This window comes from Benincasa hispida, chromosome 8 (assembly GCF_009727055.1).
Source record: "Benincasa hispida cultivar B227 chromosome 8, ASM972705v1, whole genome shotgun sequence".
Taxonomy (NCBI): domain Eukaryota; kingdom Viridiplantae; phylum Streptophyta; class Magnoliopsida; order Cucurbitales; family Cucurbitaceae; genus Benincasa; species Benincasa hispida.
This window is the reverse complement of record NC_052356.1, coordinates 25227760-25252792: the sequence shown is the minus strand read 5'-3', so window position 1 is coordinate 25252792 and position 25033 is coordinate 25227760. Positions and strand designations below refer to the sequence as shown.

The 25033-nt window shown below is 37.2% G+C and overlaps 1 protein-coding gene across 4 annotated transcripts; it reads right to left on the bottom strand.

Moving 5' to 3' along the window:
- Positions 1-261: 261 nt before the first annotated feature.
- LOC120082914 (U4/U6.U5 tri-snRNP-associated protein 2-like) lies at positions 262-23870 on the bottom strand. Of its 4 annotated transcripts, none has more exons than XM_039038326.1 (11): positions 23508-23870; positions 22560-23113; positions 19677-20027; positions 19282-19526; positions 3201-3285; positions 2936-3121; positions 2676-2843; positions 2387-2584; positions 1087-1258; positions 810-981; positions 262-725 (listed from the first exon to the last, which is right to left on the bottom strand). In XM_039038326.1, the coding sequence occupies exons 2-11, from the start codon at positions 22674-22676 to the stop codon at positions 632-634; spliced, it is 1788 nt and encodes a 595-aa protein (XP_038894254.1). In that variant the 5' UTR covers positions 22677-23113; positions 23508-23870; the 3' UTR covers positions 262-631. The 4 variants fall into 4 exon arrangements, with proteins under 4 accessions (XP_038894254.1, XP_038894255.1, XP_038894257.1 ...); XM_039038327.1 differs by having other exon boundaries at positions 22560-23042; XM_039038329.1 differs by lacking the exon at positions 22560-23113 and having other exon boundaries at positions 19677-20112; positions 23508-23867.
- Between the last annotated feature and the right edge of the window lie 1163 nt (positions 23871-25033).

Genomic DNA, 25033 nt, shown 5'->3' with positions numbered 1-25033 from the left:
AAATGAATCTAAATAATTCTTTTTAAAAAATAGAAAAATGGTTTAATAAAAAATATTAGAAAAATATTATACTTATATTTGTACGATAATGGAGTGGTAAAAACTATGCAGATCATCAACTCAACAAGTTTCGAATTGCCCAGTGGTAAAGTAAAAAAAACCTTCATAATGGTATCAAACAATAAAAAAAAATCAGAATTCATTCAAAACTACTAAGTTGAAGTTATGCCTACACATCACTCACATCTCTGCAAATACAAATACTCTGAACACAGAAAAGTTATCCCATTGCATGGAAAAATTTAGAATGATGAAAATTACAGCCCTAATATTATCATTATGTTACAGAAACTGAAAAGTAGTTTAGGCAACAAAATTTCACCTACTTTTCTGAAAGGAGAGTGTAGCTAAAAACAGTCTAGACCTTTTCAGTTCAAGTTTCCAAGGTATGTTCAATGTGACAATTGATTCTACAATTAAACAAAGAGATTAGTAGTAGGAAGCTTCCATTATATCACGGATTTCAAAGCTTTATCTACTCTCATCTCCTGTTTAAGTACAGGTACATATTTTCTAGAGGGAAATTAACAAAACTAATTCGCTAATTAGATGTAGATATTGAACTTCCTATCTATTGCTGTCGTTCATATATCTGCATATAAGCCTCAGAGAGAGCAACCATTTGAGGAAGTGTTTCTGAGACATGAAGATCCTGCATCTCGTACCTGTAATATCGACGATAGATTGCAATGGATCAGACAAATTATAGATCATAAGGTACCATTTACAACAAAGGGAAAGAAAATTACCATAATTCTTCTGACTTCCTCTGTACAAATACCCTGTAGTACCCTTCATTGGGTTTCCCATCATGAACAATATTTGCAATCAAATCGTACTTTGAACACAATTTTTCATTATCTTTAGGTGTTGGCAAGGGGATATAATCCTTCAATTCTAAATTCTTGACGGGAAAGTTCACTGAGACCAAAATGTTAAAATTATTAAATTACCTGAAGATTGCACATTAAGAAGGTTTTCATTACGCAGTAGTAATATTTCTACAAATGTAACACGAGTAACTACCTAATGTGGGATTCTTTTCCACAAAAAAGTTGTTCTTTGTAAATCGCCGCATATGAAGAATTAAATACTGAGGCAGTCGAGTAACTCGGTAGCGCATCCTTGCTATACGTGGCCGTACAACTTCTGTGATAGTTTCACCGTCAAATTTTTTCAAAATGTTGAAGAGTGGAACCTAGGAAAGAAATAAACGAACATTCAGAAAATTAAGTCATAGATATACTCTGATTGAACACAACTCTTAATTAAGAGAAACCTTCCTACTAACAGAGTTGAAATGTGAGACAAGTTGGGGGCCACAACGCAGAAGGACCAGGGAAATTAGAAAAGCCTGCCTAGTTTTCATTAATGTTTTTATAAAAGTTAGCAAAACTAAAAGGTATGAAGATTAGAAGAAGCTTCAAAATCAATAATATCCAACATTTATAAGGGGGGAAAAGAAGAAAATAACTTCTCATATTTTAAAAAGTTTTCAAGCCTTTCCCTCTTCAATTCTCCCAACTAACAGCAGCTACCGAAACAACCAACAATTTTGGATTCCTCTGACAACGATTACCTCCAACCCATGCCAGCCTCAAATTCTCAACCATTTTTACCAAATAGCAAAAAGTCAAGCACAAGAAACAAACAAATTCCGCTTGAAACAGGAGAGGTGGTTATCATTACAACCTCTTTGGAATAAGAGTGGTAGATAGTAATGAGGTTTACAAAATCATTCCATCCTTTTCTTTGTTCTGCTATTGGAATGAGTACCGTGTTTCCCCTCCATTATAGCAAGGCTTAACCTACAGAGTAACCCTTTTATCTGGAAAGTTTCTCTAACCAAAGATTTTATCTAACTCTTGTTTCTTTGAAGAACTTCTGGTTTAGAGATGCACACAACAACCACTTCAGGCATTTGATGAACCATCATAGATAACTCATGTGAATGGACGTGGAGAAGGACCTATCCCTAGCAGCTTCGGTTATGCAGACTCCATAGCTGTAGATCTAGAGTCAACTTGGATAGAGAAGGTTTCCCCCCTCAATGATGATCACACGGATTGGATGAGAAGCAAACACATGGTGAACAGGACTGGATGGTCAACGGGGAAAATGGATGGATGATTTGGAAGTCTGGTGATAAAGAGGGAAAAAGAGAAGAGAGAAAGTCGTGGCATACGATGTCTTGAGTAATCTCAAAATCAAATAACTATCCAATATTGAATTAAGCACCAAATGAAAACTTTCAAAAGACAATGGAAACTAGTGGTTGAATGGAATCTTCCTGCGCAGGAGACACTAGCAACAAAACTACACCTACCTGTGGTATTATATTTTTCTCCATAACATCTTTGAAAAGAGGTGGCGGTGGTAGATCCAATCCAAGCATTAAGAATGGCATTCTTGAAGTTTCCATAACCACACTGCTATCTTCAGTTCCAGCATCCTGATCGTCACCATTTTCTTTCTTCTCAGCAAGAGCTTTTGAGTGAATCTCTTTGACAACCTCCAATTCCCCCTATTCAAAATATAAATATATAATATAAGTTGCAGTTAACTAGCCCAACAGAACATAATTCAGAATATCACTTTAGGAAACTGAAGAGAACCTGGAAACACTCGTAGATTATACTGCTACTTTTCTTTGTAATTCGCAGTTCTGAATGAAGTGTGTTAAGAAACCATGACATAAATTCAACAGGATCTGACTGTGCACCTATTCGAAAGCGTTTTTTACTAGCCTTCATAACTGCTTGCAGGAATTCATGCGGGCTTACCTATAAATTCTTAAAGACTCAAAATCTTTTAATCTAAAAAACAAAAACTTAACACAGCCGAGAAAGAATGTCAATGAACAATAAAGCCAAACCTGTCCTTTGAAGTTTCTTGCATGCCAAATCTTACGTGTGAGTTCACCAAACCGGTGAACAAGTGGAGATCTGCAGTGCTGATAGTTCTCGGGTATTAGGAAGAAGTTCCTGAGTGGTGTAACCCTCATTAAGGACTGGATTGTCACATTTACAAAATCAGTTTCTTTAATGTTGTTAAGCCCCACCTGGTTCCATGATCAAATTTAGGCCTTTTTGCAAATCTAACAGATAAGACAACCCAAATACAATAAAAAATAAAATTACCATTCCAGGGAGGTAATCAGAACCATCGAGTGCCCTAGACCATTGCTTGTTCTTGTCAAGCTGCTCTACCTGCTCTTTGGCAAACCTGCAAGCAAAGCCAAAACGATCGTTAAAGCACATTTCATTAAAGAAGGTATCATATTTATTCATAGCCAAACACAATAATTTTATTATATTCTCTCATTTATAGTCCTTTATGTTACATATTCTGCTCAAGTTTGACAACATGTTTTAATAATTAGTCTCATTTAAACAAGCCTTCAGTTTTCTGAAAACCTAATTCTAATTTTCAAGTCTAATATCTTAGACGAGTAGGGATTATACTTTTTATTGTTAGGATACCAACTAACAAGAAAATACTCAAGTACACTGAAATATATAATTATATGGAAAGATATTGGAAATGTGTTATAATATCATAAGAACAAGTAACAAGGTAACCACTAGCCTTTCGAGAGGGCTAGATTCTCCCAAATTCCTAATTAAGGAAATCCCACAAAATTTTTCACCCTCTCCTCTCAGCCCACTACCTCTATTTATACTAAAAGCCCTAACAAACTTACTATTTAATTATTAATATACCCACTTCCAATAACTATACTAATATTCTACTAATAATCCTATTCTTTCCCTAATTAGGGGTCTTACATTTATATACACTTAATTTTTCTCTAAAACTGGAATATATATTCAAGGTGGACTATAGACTACTACAGTCCTCTAGATAATTCTACAACATCTCTTTGTTAGAAGTCTCTCCCTAACAATAACCTGCAGAAAACCCAAACATAAAAGCACCAGAAAACAGAGAATGAACAGATAGGCACTATACAATTGATACTTCTGGAAATTACCAAGAGAAACAATTATAAGCCGGATATAACCAAACAACAAAGCAGACCTCACCATCCAATTTGAGGGAGCTAGAAAATCCTTAGCTACACAATTCACAAAAAAATCAAGCATACCCATAACCCAAAATAACGATCCCCCAACTGTAAGGCAATAAATGCACCCTCACTCCCTCAACAGTATGGCCTGGCAATGATGGGTGGATGATCTTCAATCAGCTTAATACAATGACCCACTTCCCTCTTTGGTGGTAACTCTAGTGGCAATTCAAAAGCATACTCAAATTCATTCAGCAACTCTATTAAGTCTAGATAGAGATCATTTCCGAGTTCCTCTCTTCCATTACCCTCACAGTAGATTCCTGCAATTTCACTAAAAAACATTGATCGTTTTCTGTCCAGCTTTGAGTCATCATTTTCAGGGACATCTTCTTGTAGGTCAAGGTCAAGCCACCCTTAAACATCCACATGATTGTCATAAAACCACGTCGTCTTCCCTAAGTGCCCAGTTGACCTCTGTGTGACCGATTTTGTGCAGCAATTACATTCCTAAGATCACATCAAGCCCTCCTAAAAAAACAGGAGGAAACCTTCTACAGTCATCTTGAGTAAACATAGCACCACCCTCTCACATACTCCACGCCCCCTTATTGCTACCACATTACCCATGATGACCCCATAATCTGTTGTCTCTCATTGTGGAAGGTTCAACATGTCAACTAATCTTATTTAGTATCCAATTTGAAATGGTTCTTGTAATTGCCTTTTGGCTTATGGGTTCCCCCTATTTCATTAATCATTGAAATGTTTTTCATTGAAGAAAAAACATTTCAACCAATGAAATGGACATGAAATTATGGGTTGCCCTGCAACTAATCTGTTCTAGAACCTCATGGTCTCCTACTTTTACTTTGAGCTTGATCATGCCAAAACACAAAAATCCCAGGGCCAATCATATCAATCCCTCCTAAATCAAGTGGAAGGAGATCCTCTTCTACCATCATCTCTGGTAATCATGCTTCATGTCCCCTTATTGTTGCCCCATTATCCATGAACCCACAATTTGTTGTTTCTGACAGCATAAGGTTCAAGTTTTCAACCAAGGTGATGAATATAAAATTATGGGTTTTCTTGCAGTCAATTAGTACTAAAACTTTCTGGTCTCCCACTTTTCGTCTGAGTTTGATCATACTCGGACTCACAAATCCCAACATCGATTTCAGCATCAAATCCACCAATTCCCCAACCTCTTGAGACCATCCAATGTAGTATTCCTCTCTATCCAACTCGACTTCTCCCTATCTCTTGTAGCTTACAACGTGTAAAACCCCCAATTGTCTACACCTATAAAAGAAAGGGTAAAAAGGGAAATATGCTGAAGGAATTGGTTACAACCGAATTGGCAGGGAATAATTCTGGTATGGGGGAATTAGTGGAGGATGAAAATGGTTAGAACATTGCGAAGGCCTATAAAAAGACAACTTGAGGTCACCTGAATGCTATAGAGAGAATTCCCAGCTCTCTTGAATTGTGCTGAGTTGTTAGTTCTTTTTGCTCTTTTTGTTCTGTTTTCTTTATGTTGTCATTGAAGTTCATATTTCTCTAAATGTCCAAGTTCTTGTGTTGGTGTTTATGAGCTTTTGATGAATTAATATCAATATAAGCACTCTTTTCCCATCATCTGTATCTGTCTTCTTGTTAGAATCGTTGTGAACAGGACAGGGACTTGACAAATTGGTATCAGAGCCCAAACAACCCTGGAGCAGACAAGAGCCATGACTCAAAAGCTATTGGAAGAAAGAATGGAGAAAAGCGAGGAGATCGCGGGAATGAAGGAAATCGTGATGGGATTATGCAAGAATATCGAGAAGTTGGCTGAAGAAGTTAGGGAAAACAATACCTCGAGGAAGAAGGAAGAATCTGTGGTTGTCGAAGGAAGCAATCTCAAGTCGAAGGGAAAAGTTGAGGAAGCCAAGTCTTCTCAATCCGTGGGAGCGAGCAACAATGACAAAGGTAAGTACAAACGATCCCCTGTTTACTGGAGAAAACCCGGAGTCCTGGGTATATCGTGCAGAGCATTATTTTGAGATTCATGAGTTGTCTGACACGGAGAAGGTGAAAGGTTGCTGTGGTGAGTTTTGCTCCCGTTGAAGTGGATTGGTTCAGATGGAGTAACAACCAAAAGACGATCACCACCTGGGAAGAGCTGAAGAAGCGTCTGTTCGAACACTACAGAGCCCCGAGAAGGAAGTCTGGGCGCCCGTCTACTGAAAATCAAGCAAGATGGCACTTATGCTGATTATGTGAAGAAATTTGTTACCTACTCAACACCCCTACTGGAGTTTCCAGAAAATGTGTTGAAGGATTCGTTTATGAACGGACTCGAACCAGCCCTACAAGCAGAAGTGATCAGTAGAAATCCCCAAACACTAGACGAATGTATGCGTGAAGCACAGTCGGTAAACGATCGCAACTTGGCCCTGAAAATAGCATTGACGGATCTAGGGGTAATTGGGCCCAGCAAGAGAGAGGCCCAAAGCGGAAAAAAAGAGCCTAACACAGCGGAAAAGGGTTTAATGAAAATAAGCGACTCCTCTGTAACGAAGTAGGTGTCCTTACCGGTGAAAAGCATTCCCACAAAGAAAGACCCCCCCTCTAAAGAAGCTATCTGACTCAAGATTTCAAGAAAGGTTGGATAAGGGTCTTTGTTTTCGTTGTAACGAGAAATACTCCCCAAGACATCAATGCAAAATGAAGGAGAATAGGCAATTGATGTTGTTCATAGCCAATGAAGAAGAAGATCCTGATCGAGAGGAGACCAGGGAAGAAGAAAAATCAGAGTTAAATCAGTTGGAAACCATTGCGAATGCGGAGCTTGCTCTGAAATTAGTGCTTGGTTTTTCAGCCAAGGGAACCATGAAGCTGAAGGGTATCATTTTTTATCAAGTGGTCACTGTGCTGATCGACTCAAGAGCCACCCACAACTTCATTCACCAAGACCCGGTAAGAAAGTTTAAACTACCTTTGAAACAGGGGACTCGGTTTGGAGTAGTGATCGGAAATGGGTCGTCTATTCAAGGTAAGGGAGTCTGTAAGAACATTGAGATGAAGTTGCCAGGGCTGGTAGTCAGAGCGGACTTCTTGGCGATCGAGTTGGGTCAGATGGACAAGGTTTATGGGTGCCTTGGCTTTGCACCACGGGGTTTATGGATATTCACTGGCCTTCACTAATCATGTCTTTTTGGTCAGTTTTTGGTCAGGTGATTCTCAGGTGGTGCTTCGGGGAGATCCATCCCTCACTAAAGAAGAGGTCTCTTTCAAAGTACTGTCCAAAATATGGGAGGAGGAAGATGTGGGATTCCTCATCGAGTTCTAGCACCTTGAGATCGAGGAGGAACAACCGAGTAGCAAAGAGGAAGGAAAACAGAGCGAGGAATTACCCGTGATGATTCAAGCATTATTGGAGCAAAGCAGAGAAGTCTCAAACACCCCCTCGACCTTACCTCCAAAACGAGCCATTGATCACCGAATACTAACCATGGAAGGGCAGAAGCCTATCAATGTTCGACCCTATAAATATGGGCACGCACAAAAAGAGGAAATAGAGAAGCTGGTAAGTGAAATGCTACAAGCAGGGATCATCCAACCGAGTAGAAGCCCCTATTCCAGCCCTGTTTTGCTAGTTGAAAAGGACAGGGGGTGCCATTTGTGTCGATCATTGGAAGTTAAACCAAGCAACGATTGCGGACAAATTTCCAATCCCGGTCATAGAAGAAGTACTAAACGAGTTACATGGAGCAACTGTGTTTTCAAAGCTAGACCTAAAATCAGGGTACCATCAAATTCGGATGAGGGAAGAGGATGTAGAAAAGACAGCCTTTCGAACCCACCAGGGACATTATGAATTCTTGGTGATGCCATTCGGATTGACTAACGCTCCAACCACGTTCCAATCTACTGATGAATCAGGTTTTTAGGCCTTTTCTTCGAAGATTTATCCTTGTGTTTTTTTATGATATTCTTGTGTATAGCCCAGACATTTCCTCTCATGAGACCCATCTCAGAGTGGTTTTTAATATCCTCAAGGACAATCAGTTGTATGCCAACCACAAGAAGTGTATTTTCTACCAGCCAAGGATCCAGTACTTGGGCCATTGAATCTCCCAACAAGGAGTAGAAGTCGATGGTGACAAGATAAGAGTTGTGCTGGAATGGCCTAAACCAACAAATGCGACTCACCGGCTACTATCGATGGTTTGTAAGAGGATATAGCAATATTGCAGCCCCTCTAACCAAGCTCTTGCAGAAGAACAGATTCAAATGGAATGATGAGGCCTCCCGAGCTTTTGATGAATTAAGACAAAGGATGATGACTTGCCCAGTGTTAGCATTGTTGGATTTTTCTAAGCCATTTGTTATTGAGACAAATGCCTCAGGCTTTGGGCTGGGAGCGGTGCTTTCTCAAAACAACGAACCAATAGCATACTTCAGCCAAAAATTATCCTCCAGGGTGCAAAGTAAGCCCATTTATGAAAAAGAACGGATGGCAATAGTGTTGGCTGTGCAGAAATGGAGGCATTATCTTTTGGGAGGGAAGTTCACGATCATTTCGGACCAGAAAGCTCTCAAATTCTTGATCGAGCAATGGGAAGTGCAGCCTTAGTTCCAAAGATGTTGACCAAGCTCCTCGAATAAGATTTTGAGATATTATATCAACCAAGATTACAAAATAAAGCAGCTGACCCACTGTCCCGTATTCCTCCATCAGCTGAAGCCTATATGATGAGCACACCAACCATAGTAGACATAGATATCATTCTCAAAGAGGTAGAGGAGGATGAGGAACTCCAACAACTAATAAAGCTATTGAAAGTTGACCCTGAGGCAAAGCCAAAATATCAATGGAAGAATAGTCGGCTATTATATAAAGGTAGGCTGGTCCTTTCACGAAAATCTTCCTTGATACCAGTTTTGCTACACACTTTCCATGATTCAGTACTAGGGGGCATTCCAGATTTTTAAGAACATACAAAAGGATGAACGGGGAATTGTATTGGCCGGAAATGAAGTCAGATATGCATAAATATGTGGAGAAATGTGAAGTTTGCCAGAGGAATAAGACACTCTCTATCTCCAGCTGGTCTACTACACCCTTCCAGATGAATAAGACAGACTCTCTGTCTCCAGCTGGTTTGCTACACCCTTTACCAATTCCTAAACTCATTATTGAAGAATGGACCATGGATTTCATCGAAGGATTACCTAAAGCATGGGGCTATAATACAATTTTGGTGGTGGTTGATCGATTAAGTAAGTATGGGCATTTTATCCACCTCAAACATCCGTTTACTGCCAAGCAAGTGGCTGAAGCATTCTTGCAGGAGGTTGTCAAGCATCATGGCATTCCAAAGTCAATAACTACTGTCGGGATAAGATCTTTTTGAGTAACTTTTGGAGGGAGATGTTCACTACCATGGGAACACAATTGAAAAAAAACACCGCCTTTCACCCCCAAATGCATTGGCAAACCGAGAGAGTCAATAAGTGTTTGGAAACGTATCTAAGGTGTTTCTGCAATGAACAACCCACACGATGGAACAAATGGCTAGCTTGGGCTGAATTGTGGTATAATACGACCTTTCACATCTCAATAAGGACGACTCCTTATCAAGCGGTATATGGAAGACCACCTCCTCCTCTGATATCGTATGGTGACCGAAAAACGATGAATGATTCAGTAGAGCAATAGTTGAAGGATAGAGATTTAGCTTTGAATGCCCTCAAAGAAAACTTGGTGCTAGCACATAATCATATGAAGAAACATGTTGATCTACATCAACGAGAACTACAACTTGAAGTAGGGGAAGAAGTCTACCTAAAACTAAGGTCATACCGCCAACGCTCATTAGCACGAAGGAAAAGTGAAAAGCTATCACCTAAATTCTATGGGCCATATCGAGTGTTGGAGAAGATTGGAGAAGTGGCGTATAAATTGGATCTTCCATTAGATTCATCAATTCACAATGTATTTGATGTATCTCAACTCAAGAAGAAACTTGGACAAGCTCAACAAGTGCAACACATGCCACCAATACTCTCGAAAGAATTCGAACGGCAAGTCCAACCAAAGTTGTTTTTAGGGGTCCGTTGGAATGGGGAGATAGCATCTCAAGAATGGTTGGTTAAATGGAAAGGGCTTCCGGAGAGTGAAGCTACCTGGGAAGTGGTCTCGTTGATGAAGCAACAATTTCTTAATTTCCACCTTGAGGACAAGGTGCATTTCGAGAGAGATGGTATTGTAAAACCCCCAATTGTCTACACCTATAAAAGAAAGGGTAAAAAGGGAAATATGCTGAAGGAATTAGTTACAACCGAACTGGCAGGGAATAATTCTAATATGGGGGAATTAGTGGAGGATGAAAACGGTTAGGAGAACCTTGCAAAGGCCTATAAAAAGACAATTTGAGGTCACCTGAAGGCATGCCATTTTCTGAAGATAAATAAGAGCTAGAGAGCCCTTAAGGAGAGAATTCCCAGCTCTCTTGAATTGTGCTGGGTTGTTAGTTCTTTTTGCTCTTTTTGTTTTGTTTTCTTTATGTTGTCATTGAAGTTCATATTTCTCTAAATGTCTAAGTTTTTGTGCTGGTGTTTATGAGCTTTTGATGAATTAATATCAATATAAACACTCTTTTCCCATCATCTATATCTATCTTCTTGTTAGAATCATTGTGAACAGGACAGGGGCTTGACACAATGCTCGTCGATCAAATACTCCTCGTTGCAAGTTGCAATGCAAAAAAGCCCCCCGCCCCATTTCTTTTGGTAAAGTCATAATTGCGAGTAGGTATTAGATCAGCCACTTCACGACGAGTAACCTCACACACTAACTCCCCTCCTGCAATAGCTAAAATCTCTCAAAAAATCTAAGTCTTTTAACTTCATCCACCCCGAGAAGGTTCTTCGCTCACAGCCCCCAATACCACTTATCACTTTTCCCTCGAAGCATACGACGACCACCATCAACTTTTCCATATCAAATAATTTATGAATGTCAAAATACCATGCAATGCACAACAACCACGAGTCCAAATCTACTCCTAAAAAACACTAGCATCTCAACCTTCTTAAACCTACAGTGTTTCTTATCAAATCCTTCCTCTGCTAGAGGATTCACCATCATCACAGTCATGGTAGTCACTTCGTCCTCCATTGATTGTTTTCATTTTCTTTTCAAGACTTGCTCCAAATGGAGGAAGTTTTTTTTTTCTTTTCTTTTTCTTTTTTTTTTTTTAATGAAAACAACTTTCATTGGTAAAAAGAAAATGAAAGACAAGGCATTATCCTCGACCGCAAAAGGGGACCTCATTAAAGAAAGAGGATCCAACTATACAAAGTAGTGTCTAAGACAATTTACAAAAGATCTTGAAAATCGAAGCCCAAAAAGAAATATGAAACTTAACGAGGGACCAAACCTCACTCAGGTCCCTCTCCGACCCTTTAAACACGCTGTTATTCTATTCAATCCAAAGATCCCACAAAACAACAGATGCCCTAGCAAGCCACAAGAACTAGCTCTTATCATGAAAAGGCGAATGTAGGAGGAACTCCCCCATCATATCTCTAGTATCCATGTGTCAAGCCAATGAAAAGCCAAACGTTTGGAAGAAAAGATTCCAAATTGATCTCACAAACTTACATCTCCAAAGAATACAACAAACCACATCAACTAGCGAAACCATCTTTCTCGCAAGTTGATCCAAAGCATTGCACTCTATCTATATAAAGGGCTCTTTCAACATCTATTGCTCACAATCTCCTAACATTAGAGATGCTACTGCATTTTGTGTTTCTTCTACCCTTTGTTCAAGACGAAACTATCTAAGACATTCACAGTTAGTCTAGCGATACTACATACTAATTCTTTCAACATTTTCTTTATCTCCTTGATATCATAATCATTTCCACCCAAGCTTTCCTATATCTTCCATTGAGCCATTTTTCCCTAATCTCCCTAGGATGTAATACTCTGATATCAATTTGCCAGGAATTTCTCCCTAGCAATAACCAACAACAAACCAAACACAAAAGCACTAGAAAATAGAGAACGTATTGGGAGAACACTATTCTACTGATACTTCTAGATATTATAAACGATTACAAACAATGATAAGCCAAACATGCCTCACCATCCAATTCGAGAGAGTTGGGAGAACCTCCTACCTAAAAGCCTTAGCTACATGACTAAAAAAAGAGCACATACCCCCCGACACTGTACAACAACAAATACACCCTCACTCCCCCAATCATGTCAATCATTGCACCTTCTCTCATTTTGCTCCTCCTATTTTGATTTTAACTTTAATGTTGCACAAATACACTGAATATGGTTTCAACAGCTTGGAACATCCCTAAATCTCTCATATACTTCCCAAATTTGGGATAGGGGATTTCATGATTTGATGACTCATGATGATGTTTTACATCCTTATTTACCAAAGATGATGAGTGAAAACAAAATTTAAATAGCGCAGCTGTCAATGTTTGTGGTACATCCATCAGTTCAAATCGCATTCAAAATAATGGGTTATAGAATAAAACATCAGCTGATCAATAATAAAATGCATAGGGCAAAAACAAAGGGGAAAGAGTTTTCATTCCACTAGAGGCAAAAATGGTTCGGTTCGGTTCAGTTTGGTGATCAAACCGAATCGAACCGAAATTTTTTTAAAAAATATATGCAAAACCGAACTGATTTATCATATCAAATCAAACCACAAATATACGGTTCGGTTCGGTTCGATTTGAAATTTGGTTTTGCTTGTTAAAAAAAAAAAAAAAGAGTTATTTTCCCTTTAAGAAGAATGACCTTAAAAGTCTATAACCTACACCTATTTTTTCAAAATACCAATTTGTAATCAAAAGACAATCTAAGCCCACTAGGGCTCTCTAAGAGATTGATTTCCTTCTATCAATCTCTTTCACAGAGCCCCCAGAACTGAAGATGTATGGAGATGTGAGTAGAATTGAAGGGATAGAGGGAGATGTGATGTCGAGTCAAAAGTCAAATTTGGTTTTGCTTGTAAAAAAAAAAAAAAAAGTTATTTTCCCTTTAAGAAGAATGACCTTAAAAGTCTACAACCTAAACCTATTTTTCCAAAAAACCGATTTGTAATCAAAAGACAATCTAAGCCCACTAGGGCTCTGTGAGAGAGATTGATTTCCTTCTATCAATCTCTCACAGAGCCCCTGGAATTGAAGATGTATGGAAATGTGAGTAGAATTAAAGGGATAGAGGGAGATGTGATGTCGAGTCAAAAGGGAGAGATTGAGAGGAGATGCGATGTTGAATCAAGATGGAGATACTAAGAGTTAGGCCGCGGCAAAGGAGAGAAAACTAACACTAAAGGCCTAAACTTTAAACTAATTATACATATATATATATATGTATGTATGTATGTATGCAATGCATGTATGTATATATTAAAAATTGTTTGGTTCGGTTTTAAATTCGTTTTGAAATTGAAACTAAACCAAACTAAATATTTGGTTCCAAAATTTCTTTAAATTGCACCAAACTACATTTTTTGGTTTTATTGAATTTTCGATTACATTCTATTTGATTTTTGAAAACGGTTCAGTTTTTGCAGTTTGAGTGTCCACCCCTACATCCCACGAGATGGACCTTAGAAGAACAAAGAGAAGCACAAGATGCACTTTCTGGTACATCTTCCCTTCAGTAATGGATACTACATTTGGTCTAATATAAGTGAGGAGGCAATACGATCTTATTTGACTGCTTCTTGGTAAGTAGAGAATGGATGGATATGCTCCAAGACTCCAAAGCTATGAAGAAGATGAATGATATCAGACCTCACTCCATTTTTTGTTGGATTCACCGGTATACTACATGGTCAAATACCTTTCAAATTCCAAAACTCTTGCTTCAGGATCACTCCATGGGTAAGGCCTGGGAGAGGGATAGCTTAAAAAGAGAGCCAGTTTTAAGCTTGTGGAGAAATAGAAAAACTTGAAAGAGAAAATCAAGATGGGGAGGTACGAGCAAGGCTTCTTCATGAAGCTCTCTTTCGAAACTTTTTGTCAATTCAACACCTTTGTTTAAATTAGAATGCATTTATATCCTCTTCTTTTATTAGTTAAATTTTGGATTAGTCTTGTATTACTCTTTTTGTACCAACTAAGTTTTAGTTTCTTGTTGCCACTCTATCCAATCAGCCCATTTATTATTCATCCTCTTTCGTGCCTCCACAAAAATCATTGATGGCATTGAGCACTTGTATAGAAGTTTTTTATGGTCTGGCCATTGGGATAGAAACATAACTCACCTTTTGAGATGGGACTGCCTCAAGAAACCTTTGGAAGATGGAGGGTCGGGAATCATAGACATCAATCAGCACAACAAAGCCCTCCTTGCCAAATGGCTTTGGCGTTTTCACCTAGAAAAGGAAGCTCTTTGGCGTAAATTTATTAATGCAAAATATGGTTCACATCAATTTGATCACAAGGCATCAGCTGGAAGAACTTCATCATCTAGAAGCCCTTGGAAATACATTCTGCAGCAAAAGGACCTTATATATGAAAATATTCAATATAGCATGCCTCTTCTACATCATTCTGGCATGACATTTGTTTCCGTGAATCCCTTCTCAAACAGATCTTTCCAAGCTCTTTCATTTGACTGCACTAAAGATGCTTTTGTGAAGGAAGTCGGGAATTTTGATCAATGCATATGGAGGATGAACTTTAGAAGACTCTTAAAAGGATGATGAAATTCTTGAATGGGCTGGATTCACCCATCTCCTCCCTAATCTACCCCTTATGAATGAAGATGCATGGTCATGGAAGCTACAGCCTAAAGGTTTCTCCACCAAATTATTATACACTCATCTCCCCACTAACATGCTATCTCAAACCGACAATTTATTCAAGTCCGTTTGGAGATGCCCCTGTCCGAAAAGAGTGAAATTCCTCCTTTGGGAAGTGACTCACTCCTGTCTTGATACAATGGATAGGCTTCAAAAGTGCAGCCCTTGGATCAACCTCTCTCCATCATGGTGCTGCCTCGGCCAAAAGAACAGTGTACCTGTACATGTTTTTGTTTTTTTTACTGTCCTTTCTCTAGAGAGATATGGTTCGAGATTCTTGAGGCCTTTAACTGGTCAATTGTTCTCCCTCATGATATACAAAGCTGGCTTTGTTTGCTGATATGATACCACCCTTACAAAGCATCAAAGGGGGGTTTATGGTTGAGCATTATCGGTGCTGTTTTGTGGAAGATTTGGTACGAAAGGAATTCAAGAATCTTCCAAGGAAAATATAGAATGACAAAGGACATTATTGACAGCAGTATTCATTCAGCTTTCTATTGGTGTTGATATTCCAGCTTTCATAGTCGTAGCTTTTCCTTTCTCATTGCTAATTGAAAAAAAAAAAAAAAAAATTATACCCATTGATTGGGGCCCGGTTGTTCCATTGTTATCTTTGGATATTTCATTCAATCAAAAAAAAAAAAAAAAAAATTATACCCATTGATTGGGGCCCGGTTGTTCCATTGTTATCTTTGGATATTTCATTCAATCAATGATATCGTATCTTATCCAATATATATATATATAGTTTCTTGTTAGTTTTATGTTTTGTTACCTTTTTTCCTTTGAGCATTAGACTCATTTCATTATTTCAATGAAAGACTTTTTTCCATTAAAAAAACGATATGGAGCAAGGTGGAAATATGTTTTCCGAAACAAAATTTTATTAAGATGCTGAAATATACAAAAGATGGCGAGGAAAGCCTCCACCCAGAAAAAGGGAAATTACACTTGAAACTATGCCCTCCACCAATCAACACAAAAATCAGACAAAGGACAATGACAAAACAAATTGACGGTCCTACACCAGGAGGCAATAACAAAAAATGATATAATCAATGAAGTATGAGTTTAATATAAATTCCTTTCTACGCGAACAAAAATATAATGATTTTTTTTTCTATCCAAATGTACCAAAGAATGCTTTTTATAAGATTTTGTCAAAGAGACTTCGCTTTCTTCTTGAAGGGAAGATTAATTGGAGTAGGGAAAAGGTGTTTCGTACTTGAATCCCTTCTATAATTTGCGATCTTCTAAGGAGTTAGATACTATTATATACTTCTCCTTATGTCAATGGTATGTTTCTGTGTGAAATACAAAAATATAAATGAATAAATAAAATGTACAAAGTCATAGCAAGAAAAATATGGAGCTGATTTAGATGGTTTCTAACTCTTAGACTCTTATAATGACCATAACAGTTACAAAAGAGACCATATTTTTCTTTGGCAGTCGGCAGTGAAATCTATTCTTCAAAGGGTTTTTTTGTAATCCATTGGATAGGATTTCCTTTTTGTAATCCATTGGATAGGATTTCCCTTTTGTAATCCATTGGATAGGGACCTAGGGTTAAGGAATAGAGCTAGAATTCTTAGGCAGTCCACGGTGAAAGCTACTTTTTGGTCAATTTGAAAAGAAAGAAAGAAAAATGCTTGTGTAGCATACAGAATTTGGCTTCTTGGTGGAGTGTAGACCGCTGTTTTTTGTTACTATATCAAAAGCTCTCCATGATTATATGAAATTGGAAGGCTCTTCTTTTAAAAAAAGAAAAACAACATTTTTCATTGATAAAATAGACTAATGCTCGAATTACAAAGAGATAAATAAGCAGGCAAACCAGAAGACTAGAAGAAATTGGTATCAACAAGCGCACCCAGATATCTCAACAAAGTTGACAAACCCACAGCGGCCTCATCACACCCCAATAGAAAAACTACTAATAAAAGGAAATACAAGACGACATAATATATAGGAAATAAAAGTTCTCTTTGGATGTGTTAATGTCCTTGGGAGGGGTTTCCTCTACCCCTACCCTCCTTGAGCAGTTCTTTTTTACATATATAGGGAACAAAAGTTTCATGGATTAAATGAAGTTACGAAAGGGAAATCCTATCCAATGAATTACAAAAGAACCCTTCCAATGAGCCATAGAGAGCTTAAGCCATAATAACAAAAAGGTAAGATAATTTACACCATGAGAGAGCCAATATCCTAGAACTAGGAGTCCCTTTCAAGCCAAAAGAGCCAAAAAAAATGAAAAAAAGCACAGATGAAACTAAGTCAAAGGGTTTCCTTTTCTTTCTTGAATGGATGCCGGAGGAAAATGATGTTGATGAGAGACCAAATAACAGTAGGTAAGACCATTGACCAATCAAAACATCGTTGCATGAAAATCCAAAATGTTCTAGAGCATAACACATGATTTTTTTTTTTTTGAAAGGAAACAAAAACAAATAAAAAAAATCATGACACATGAGCAAGTAGATTAAGTGCAACTCTACTATGGAACTAAGTTATGTTGCAATGAACTAAAATAGATTTTCAAAGGACCGGTGATCCAAGCCAGATAACATTCAGTAATCTTTTCCTTAGACCAGTTGCTCACAAATTCCAACCAGAACTCTATATTAGCATGCAAGATTTTTTAAAAAAAAGAAAAAAAGAAAAAAAGAAAAAAAGGGTCTTAACTTTTTGGAAACCGGCGGTCGACAAAGTTAGGAAAAGGACGGCTTCTTTATAAGAAAAGGCTTTTTCTCTAAAACTAGGAGACTTGTTTTGATTCATTTGGTGTTCAGTGGTGTCCCCATTTATTAATTATCCTTGGAAAAAAAGGTTTTTCTCTAAAACTAGGAGGCTTGTTTTGATTCATTTGGTGTCGAGTGGTGTCCCCATTTATTACTTATCCCTTCTTAGATCTCCTATCAAAGTTTGTAAGAGCATCAAGAAGATGATGAACAATTTTCTCTAGGAAGGGGTGGAAGAGGGAAAGGTAAAGGATCTCACATAACCTAGAGAAGTGAGAGGTCATTGAAAGGTTGGTGCCTTGAAGAGGAGGGGGGTGAATAAACACTTATCGGAAACTTTGGAATGATATTTCTAAAGAGATCCCTTCTTTTTCTGGTTCATTGTGTGGTGGGAGAGGGGAAGGATATTTACTTTTGGTAAAACCAGTGGATGGGGGATAGACCCCTCTGCTTGATGTTTCCGCGTCACTTTCACCTCTCTTCTTCTAAAAATCGTGTTGTGTCGAACTTGTTTGTTTGGCATAGAAGTTCCATCTCTTTTTCATTTGGGTTTCGTCACTTGTTGTCGAGAAGCGATGGATGTGGCCTCGCTCTTGTCCTTACTTGAGGCAGTTGTTTTTAGACAGAGGAAGGACTTTAGGGTGTGGAGTCCCGACCTTTTGGAGGGATTTTCGAGTAGCTCTTTCTTTCATAGGCTTATTAACACTACCCCCATAGTTGAGTTAGTCTTCTCCACGCTTAGGAGGATTAAAATCCCTAGGAAAGGCAAGTTCTTTTCCAGGCAGGTTTTACATGAAACTTGGAAGAGTTACACTTTGGATCGCATTGTGAAGAAGATGTCCTCGTTAGTTGGTTCGTTTCGCTGCATTCTCTGTTGAAAGACGGAAGAAAACCTAGATCACATTTTGAGGAGAGATGAGTTTGTGAGTTCTCTTAGACTTTTGGCTTTTCATTAGCATGGAATAGGGAGTTTTGAAGATATGATTGGGGAGTTCCTCCTCCATCCACCCTTTCATGAGAATGGTTGGTTTTCATGGCTTGTTGGGGTTTTCGCAATATTGAGAGATCTTTGGTGGAAACGAAATAATTGTGTGTTTAAGGGGTTGGAAAGGAATGAAATGTGGTCCCTTGTTCGATTTCATATTTCCCTCTAGACTTCGATTTTGAAGACCTTTTGTAACCATCCTATAGGTTCTATTTTGTATAGTTGGAGTTTCATCTTGTAGTTGGGATACTTTTTTGTGGGCTACTTTTCTGTATGCCCATGTATTCTTTCATTTTTATCTCAATGAAAGTTGTTACTTTTATAAAAAACAAAACAAACAATCAATCAATCAAACAAACAAACAAACAACAACATTAAAGGTCTAAGGTGAAAATTTTCCAAAATCCTTTACAATGAGTATCATAGCTTAAAGGTGTTGAACTTAGAACTCCGGATTTTGTTATTTTCTGTTCATTTTTCTTGTTTTACATTTTTCTCTATGGGGTGCTGTGGTGGCACTAGTATAATTTCCCCTTCAACATCAAGCAGATGTAATGTTATTGTAACATGCTCTAATAACATGCAAACCAAATAATGGATCAAGTATAAGCAAACCTTGGATTCAGGACATATCGAATATCATCTAATGAGGGGTCATTAATCTCATATCCATCGGGAAGGCAGTAAACTTTCTCTGTCCGAAGGTTGATATACACATGGTGTCCAGCTTCAAGACTATGAGTGTAAGCATGAGACTTCTTCCCCCTCCCTTGATAGTATTTACCACATACCAGGCAGGCATAAACATTTAGATTTGACAGAGAGACAGAGCAAAACTTCTCAAAATCAAAATCCAAAACCTACAAAGTATGAACAGATATAAATTAACAAGTAAAGAAAACTTACTAAATAGTTAGCAGAAGGTAACAAACTCATCGCAATAACAAATGGCATAACCTTAAGATGCAAAAATGCAGAACAAAAATACAAATAAGAAACAAGCAATGCACCTGACGGTTTACAGTATCAAGATAAGGACAATCTTTTCGAACTTCAACATCACGACTTCGCTTAACATGATTTGCATCATCGTCATGTTCTTCATCATCTTCCTCATCATCATTGTCATCCCCTTCATCTCCATCATATCTACTTCCATTTTGTTTAAATTTGTATTCTTCTTCTTCTTCATCATCACCATAGTTAAAACCAGGAAGCTGAGGGTTCTCTGAGGCAGGTGGAGAAGAAGGTGACACCTCCCCGAGTAATTTATGCCTCTTTAAGTCTGGGCCCAACTCTTCCTCATCTAGAAGACTATTGTTCCGCCTCTTCGATCCCATTCTATCAACTCTTTTTTCCCTCTGGCAATAGAGCAAATTTATAAATGATGTGAATATATAACTTCAGCCCAATAGCTTAAATTGAAGCATTCTGCTAGGATACCACCTAACAAGAAAACCAAAAGACAAAGAAACACAAAGTAATATATTGAAATATCAAAAGAAGTTACAATATAGGGTATATAGGGCCATCTCAGCAAGAACACAAGCTAAAATTAAAGCCGCTAGAACACATGACATAAGTAAAAGAATAGCTAAAAGGTATAATAGCAAGGTCCTTTTTGCAGCCAAGAAAAGCAGTTAAAAAGCAACAGAACAATTTCAACCTCGTTTAGAAACCTTTTTGTTTTTGGTTTTTGGTTTGATAAGTCTATTTCATCTCAATTCCTTACCATATTCTGCATCTTTCTTAAATGCAAGAATTGAATTTTTAACCAAATTCTAAAAACAAAAATAAGTTTTTAAAAACTATTTGTTTAGTTTTCAAAATATGACTTAGTTTTTTAAAACACTAGTAAAAAGTATGTAACGAAGCAAGAAATTTAGAGGTGGTAAGAATGTTTATAGGCCTAATTTCAAAAACCACATGGTTACCAAACAAGACCAATGTTTATAGGCCTAATTTCAAAAACCAAATGGTTACCAAACAAGACCTTAACAATTCAATTTCAAGTAACAAGTTTTCTCCCAATTTTCTTACCCAAATGTAACAACCCGGCTTGCTAACAACACTATCTGGAGTCATTACCACATGCATGACATTTAAAAATGAAACCACAAGAATACTTTATTTATAAAAATAATAATTAATAAAAAAACAAAACATTAACAATTTTATTCACAAAACAAAATAATTTTATTTTAGGATCCCTTTGAAAATAATAAATCAAGTCATTCAAATGAGAAACAAAACTCTACTTCCTGAAAAAGGACCTCTAAAAGAGTTCTGAAAATAAAAAAAAAAATTAAAAAACATGTGCAGAACATGACATCTCTAGTCTCGTGGCACTATCCATTGATCACCTTGTCGCACTGTGTATGTTCTGGTTATTACCTGAAAACTTCTTTAAAGTAAGGGTTAAGCATTAAAAATACTCAATAAGTAATCCAACTACTGGGGTTGGGGTATGCAGTCATTATGCAACGTGAATTATGACTATACTAGTGGGACCTAAATTGATTATTTGGTAACTGTTCTGTGATGATCATCTAGGTGGACAATTAACCTCATCCTAAAATCACCTCTCCCAGCCACTCAGTATAGCAAACTCCTCCAGAGACTTGCCCCAACTAATGGTTATTTGGTATCCAATCAGTGGAGAAAAGTCTCAATCTACTAGGTATCAAACATGATTTTTTTTATAAGAAACCATTTCATTGATGAATGAAATATTCAAAGATTACGGTAAAAGTCCAAGTACAAGATGAACCAAATAGAGTAACCCCTTCAAAAAAATTTACTATGTAACCCCTTCAAAACTACAAACCAAGGAACATCAAACCAATGCAAATCCCCAGAGCGAAACATCATCCAAACCAAAGCATCATTCAATTCAGTCATTCATAATACAGTGACAATCGAGATGAAGAAAAGCCAATAGGAACCAACGAGCATGATCAAGCCGATAATGAATTATGGGTAGATGGGTTCTTATGAGTAGAAGTAGGGATGAATTATGGTATTAAGCATCCTTCAAAACTTCTTTGAACCACCAATCTGGACTCCAAACATTATGGGAAGAAGGGTTTTCGGCCAAATACTTGGGGTATGTTTGGGAGTGATAATTGGAGTACTGATTTTAGAAAAAGAGATTTAGGTAGAATTGATTTTGTAAAATTGATTTTAAAACAATCAAATTTATGTTGGGTTCCAAACTTTTCAAAGTGATTTTCAAATATTTAAAAGTGATTTTGAATTATTATGTTTGGTTTTAGAAGTGATTTTTAAATTATCAAATTACTAAAAAGGATATTTTATATTTGGAAATTTATTTTTAAAAATAATTATAATAAATATCTATTTTATTAATTTATTTTTCAATTGTTTTATTGTTAAATTATGATTGATATGTGAGGTAAAAGAATGCACATAATAAAAACGAAAGAAAGTTCAAAACATATATCTCATGCAATCTAGAAATGTTTGTAGCATTACAAAATACTTAAACTATATATTATCTATTGAAACACAAACTATATAACAAAAAAATTAACAAGATATAAGAAGTCTTGCAATTTTCTTCTGCTCCTCTTCCATCTCCCTTCCATGACAAGAAATTTCACCTTCTTCAACAACACTCAACTTGTTTCCGTCATCACTTGAGGGGAGCAAATCTTTATCATCGTCGAAAGGCTTGAACTCAAAGTCAGTTGTAGAATGAGTTCTTATAAAATTATGAAGTGCCATTGATGCAACAACAATCTTCACTTGTTTATCAAAAGGAAAACTATCCATATGGCATAACATTCACCATCTATTTTTCCAAACACCAAATGTCCTCTCAATTGTACATCTTAAAGATGAATATCTATGGTTAAATATTTCTTTCTTACCTCTTGGTTGACTCCCACGACGAAAATCAGGAAGATGACATTTTTCACCTTTATAAGGCCTAGATAGCCAGAGCAAGGTACTTGAGTAGACAACATTACACCAATTGCTTTTTCCATCTCATAAAGTGAGAAGTTAAAAAAGTTAAACACCCTCTGATAAACATTGTACAAATATAAGAAATGGCAATCGACCTACAACTCCATTTTTTTCAAACATCAACCCCCTATTATTCTTCACTAAAATTCTTCAGAAACAAAAACTCCCAAAACTTCTTCCATTAATTCTTCACCATAAACCCACTTCCGGAATCACAATCTTTTCAATTTTCTGCCCCATGTTTCAGGTGAAAATCGAAACCCCCTTTTGAATACTCTGTTTCTGTTTAGCATCAATTCATGTTCTGAAATTCTGTTCTGCAAGTGTTTTATCAGATTGGGAATTGAATTTCTGTTTTTTCTTTTCCTTCTTTTGGCCCATTCTGTCTGAAATAATCAGAAAAAGCTTATGTCATTCTTGTTTGTTTATTTCTCACAGGTTGATTTTTGTTCTTCTTCTGTGGGAGATTGACAAAATACAGAGATCTCAGAGAGGAATCCAAATATAAGAAATTGTTGATGAAATAGCACAGAGGAATCCAAATACAGAGATCTCAGAGAAATGGGAAGAACCCAATTACAAAGAATAGCTTTGTAATTTAATGAATTGTGAACTACAACGAAATTATCAGCAAATTTAAAGAGGCATTTTATCGAATAGGTTCTAGGCAGCAATCACAAATGAGTTTCAGCGAACATCCCAACTCCAATTTTTTGCTATTTACGCAGAACACAAGATTCCAAAAACAATATAAAAATAAATCACAAAATAGACTAGAAAAGGAAAACGAAAACACGAAAACGAAAACTCAAAACTCAAAACCAATACACAACATTAATACCAATAAATACCTGCAAGGTAAGAGAGCAATCACGAGAGGGAGAGAGACGACAGAAGCTGCTAAAACGGAGCAATCAACAGCTTTGGTAAAACAAAGCTGCTTCCTCTTTCCTCGTGGCCGTTCTCATCCACCACCGTCGTCGTGGATCCTCTGGTGGCGTAGTAACGGTCTTCCTTCTCCGGCGACGGAAGAAACACAACAGCACGTGTTAGACGATTTCTAACCTAATTAGACGATTTGGTTGGAGGGATGGAGGAGCTCGTTGATGGAAAATTTGTACGAATGACCCTATGTAAGGGTTGATTCGAAATTTTGTCTCACTTTTGTGAATAAATGAAATTTGACTTTTGTTGATGTTGAATTTACCACTTTAATCTTTCGTTCTTCTTCCTCCTTCCTCCTTCCTCCTTCCTCCTCTCTTTTACAACATTTTTCTTTTTCTTTTTCTTTTTCTTTTTTCTTTTTTCTTTTTTCGATTTCCTACTTTTCTTCATTTTTCCCTTTTTTTTATTTTGACAATTTCTTTCGTTTACACTACCGTCTAGGTAATTTCCCTTTTCATTCCCTAACGATTTCTATTTGTGTCACCCTCTTTTTTTCATTTTTCTCTCTTTATTTTTCGTTATGCAGTTTTTTTCGAAGAAAAAAGTTGCAAGTGTGTCTAATGAAGAACAAAACGAAGAAGAGAGGAACAGGAGCGAGGAGCGAGAGTAGAGAACGGGGAGCGGGAGTGATAAAATGAGAGGAAGAAGGCCAAATTTCGAGCATGTTTTAAAGTGAGGCTAAATTTCGAGTCGTCCCCTCAATAAGGATCATCCGTACAAATTTTCCCTCGTTGATTGGAAATTAAAGCTACAGAATCGTCGGAGCTGCTAGAATAGGGAGGATGGAGGAAAATGTTATTTTGGGGTTGAGTTTCCTTATTAAATAAGGGATATTTTTTTGTATTTAAAAAACTATATAAAATAAGAGTGGTGATTCCCGTTTAATCACTCTCCACAATCACTAGCCAGCTCATGCTTCACAAATCAATTTTTAGTGATTTTAGATTTTCTAAAATCACTTTTAGGTTGCCAAACATCATATATTTTATGCAAAACTGATTTTGGCTAGAGAAAAAATGAATTTGGCCATGCTAAAATCAATCCCACACACACTCTTAGTCGAGTAAACAAGAATTCTCAAGAAAACCCATAATCCCTCCAAAAAGCTTACTAAAAAAATTAAAAATCGACTAATGGCAATGTTAGTGGTGGCGGAAACACAATAGAGGTCGACAGGACGATAAAATGGCAACAGTGGTGGTTGGGCAACATTGCAGTTAGAGAAGGATGGATCAAGAGTTAGAGAGAGAAACCCACCCTGCATTGGTAGTAGCAGCGATTTGCGACAATGGGCAACTAGGCAGTGGCTCGACGAAACCCACCCACCGGTTGGTGACTTGATCTATTCCTGGTTAGTGGAGAGAGAGTCTTGAAAGGAATGCGGGATTTGTTGAAGGAGAAGTTGATAGGGAAATTTCCAAAAATAGTATTT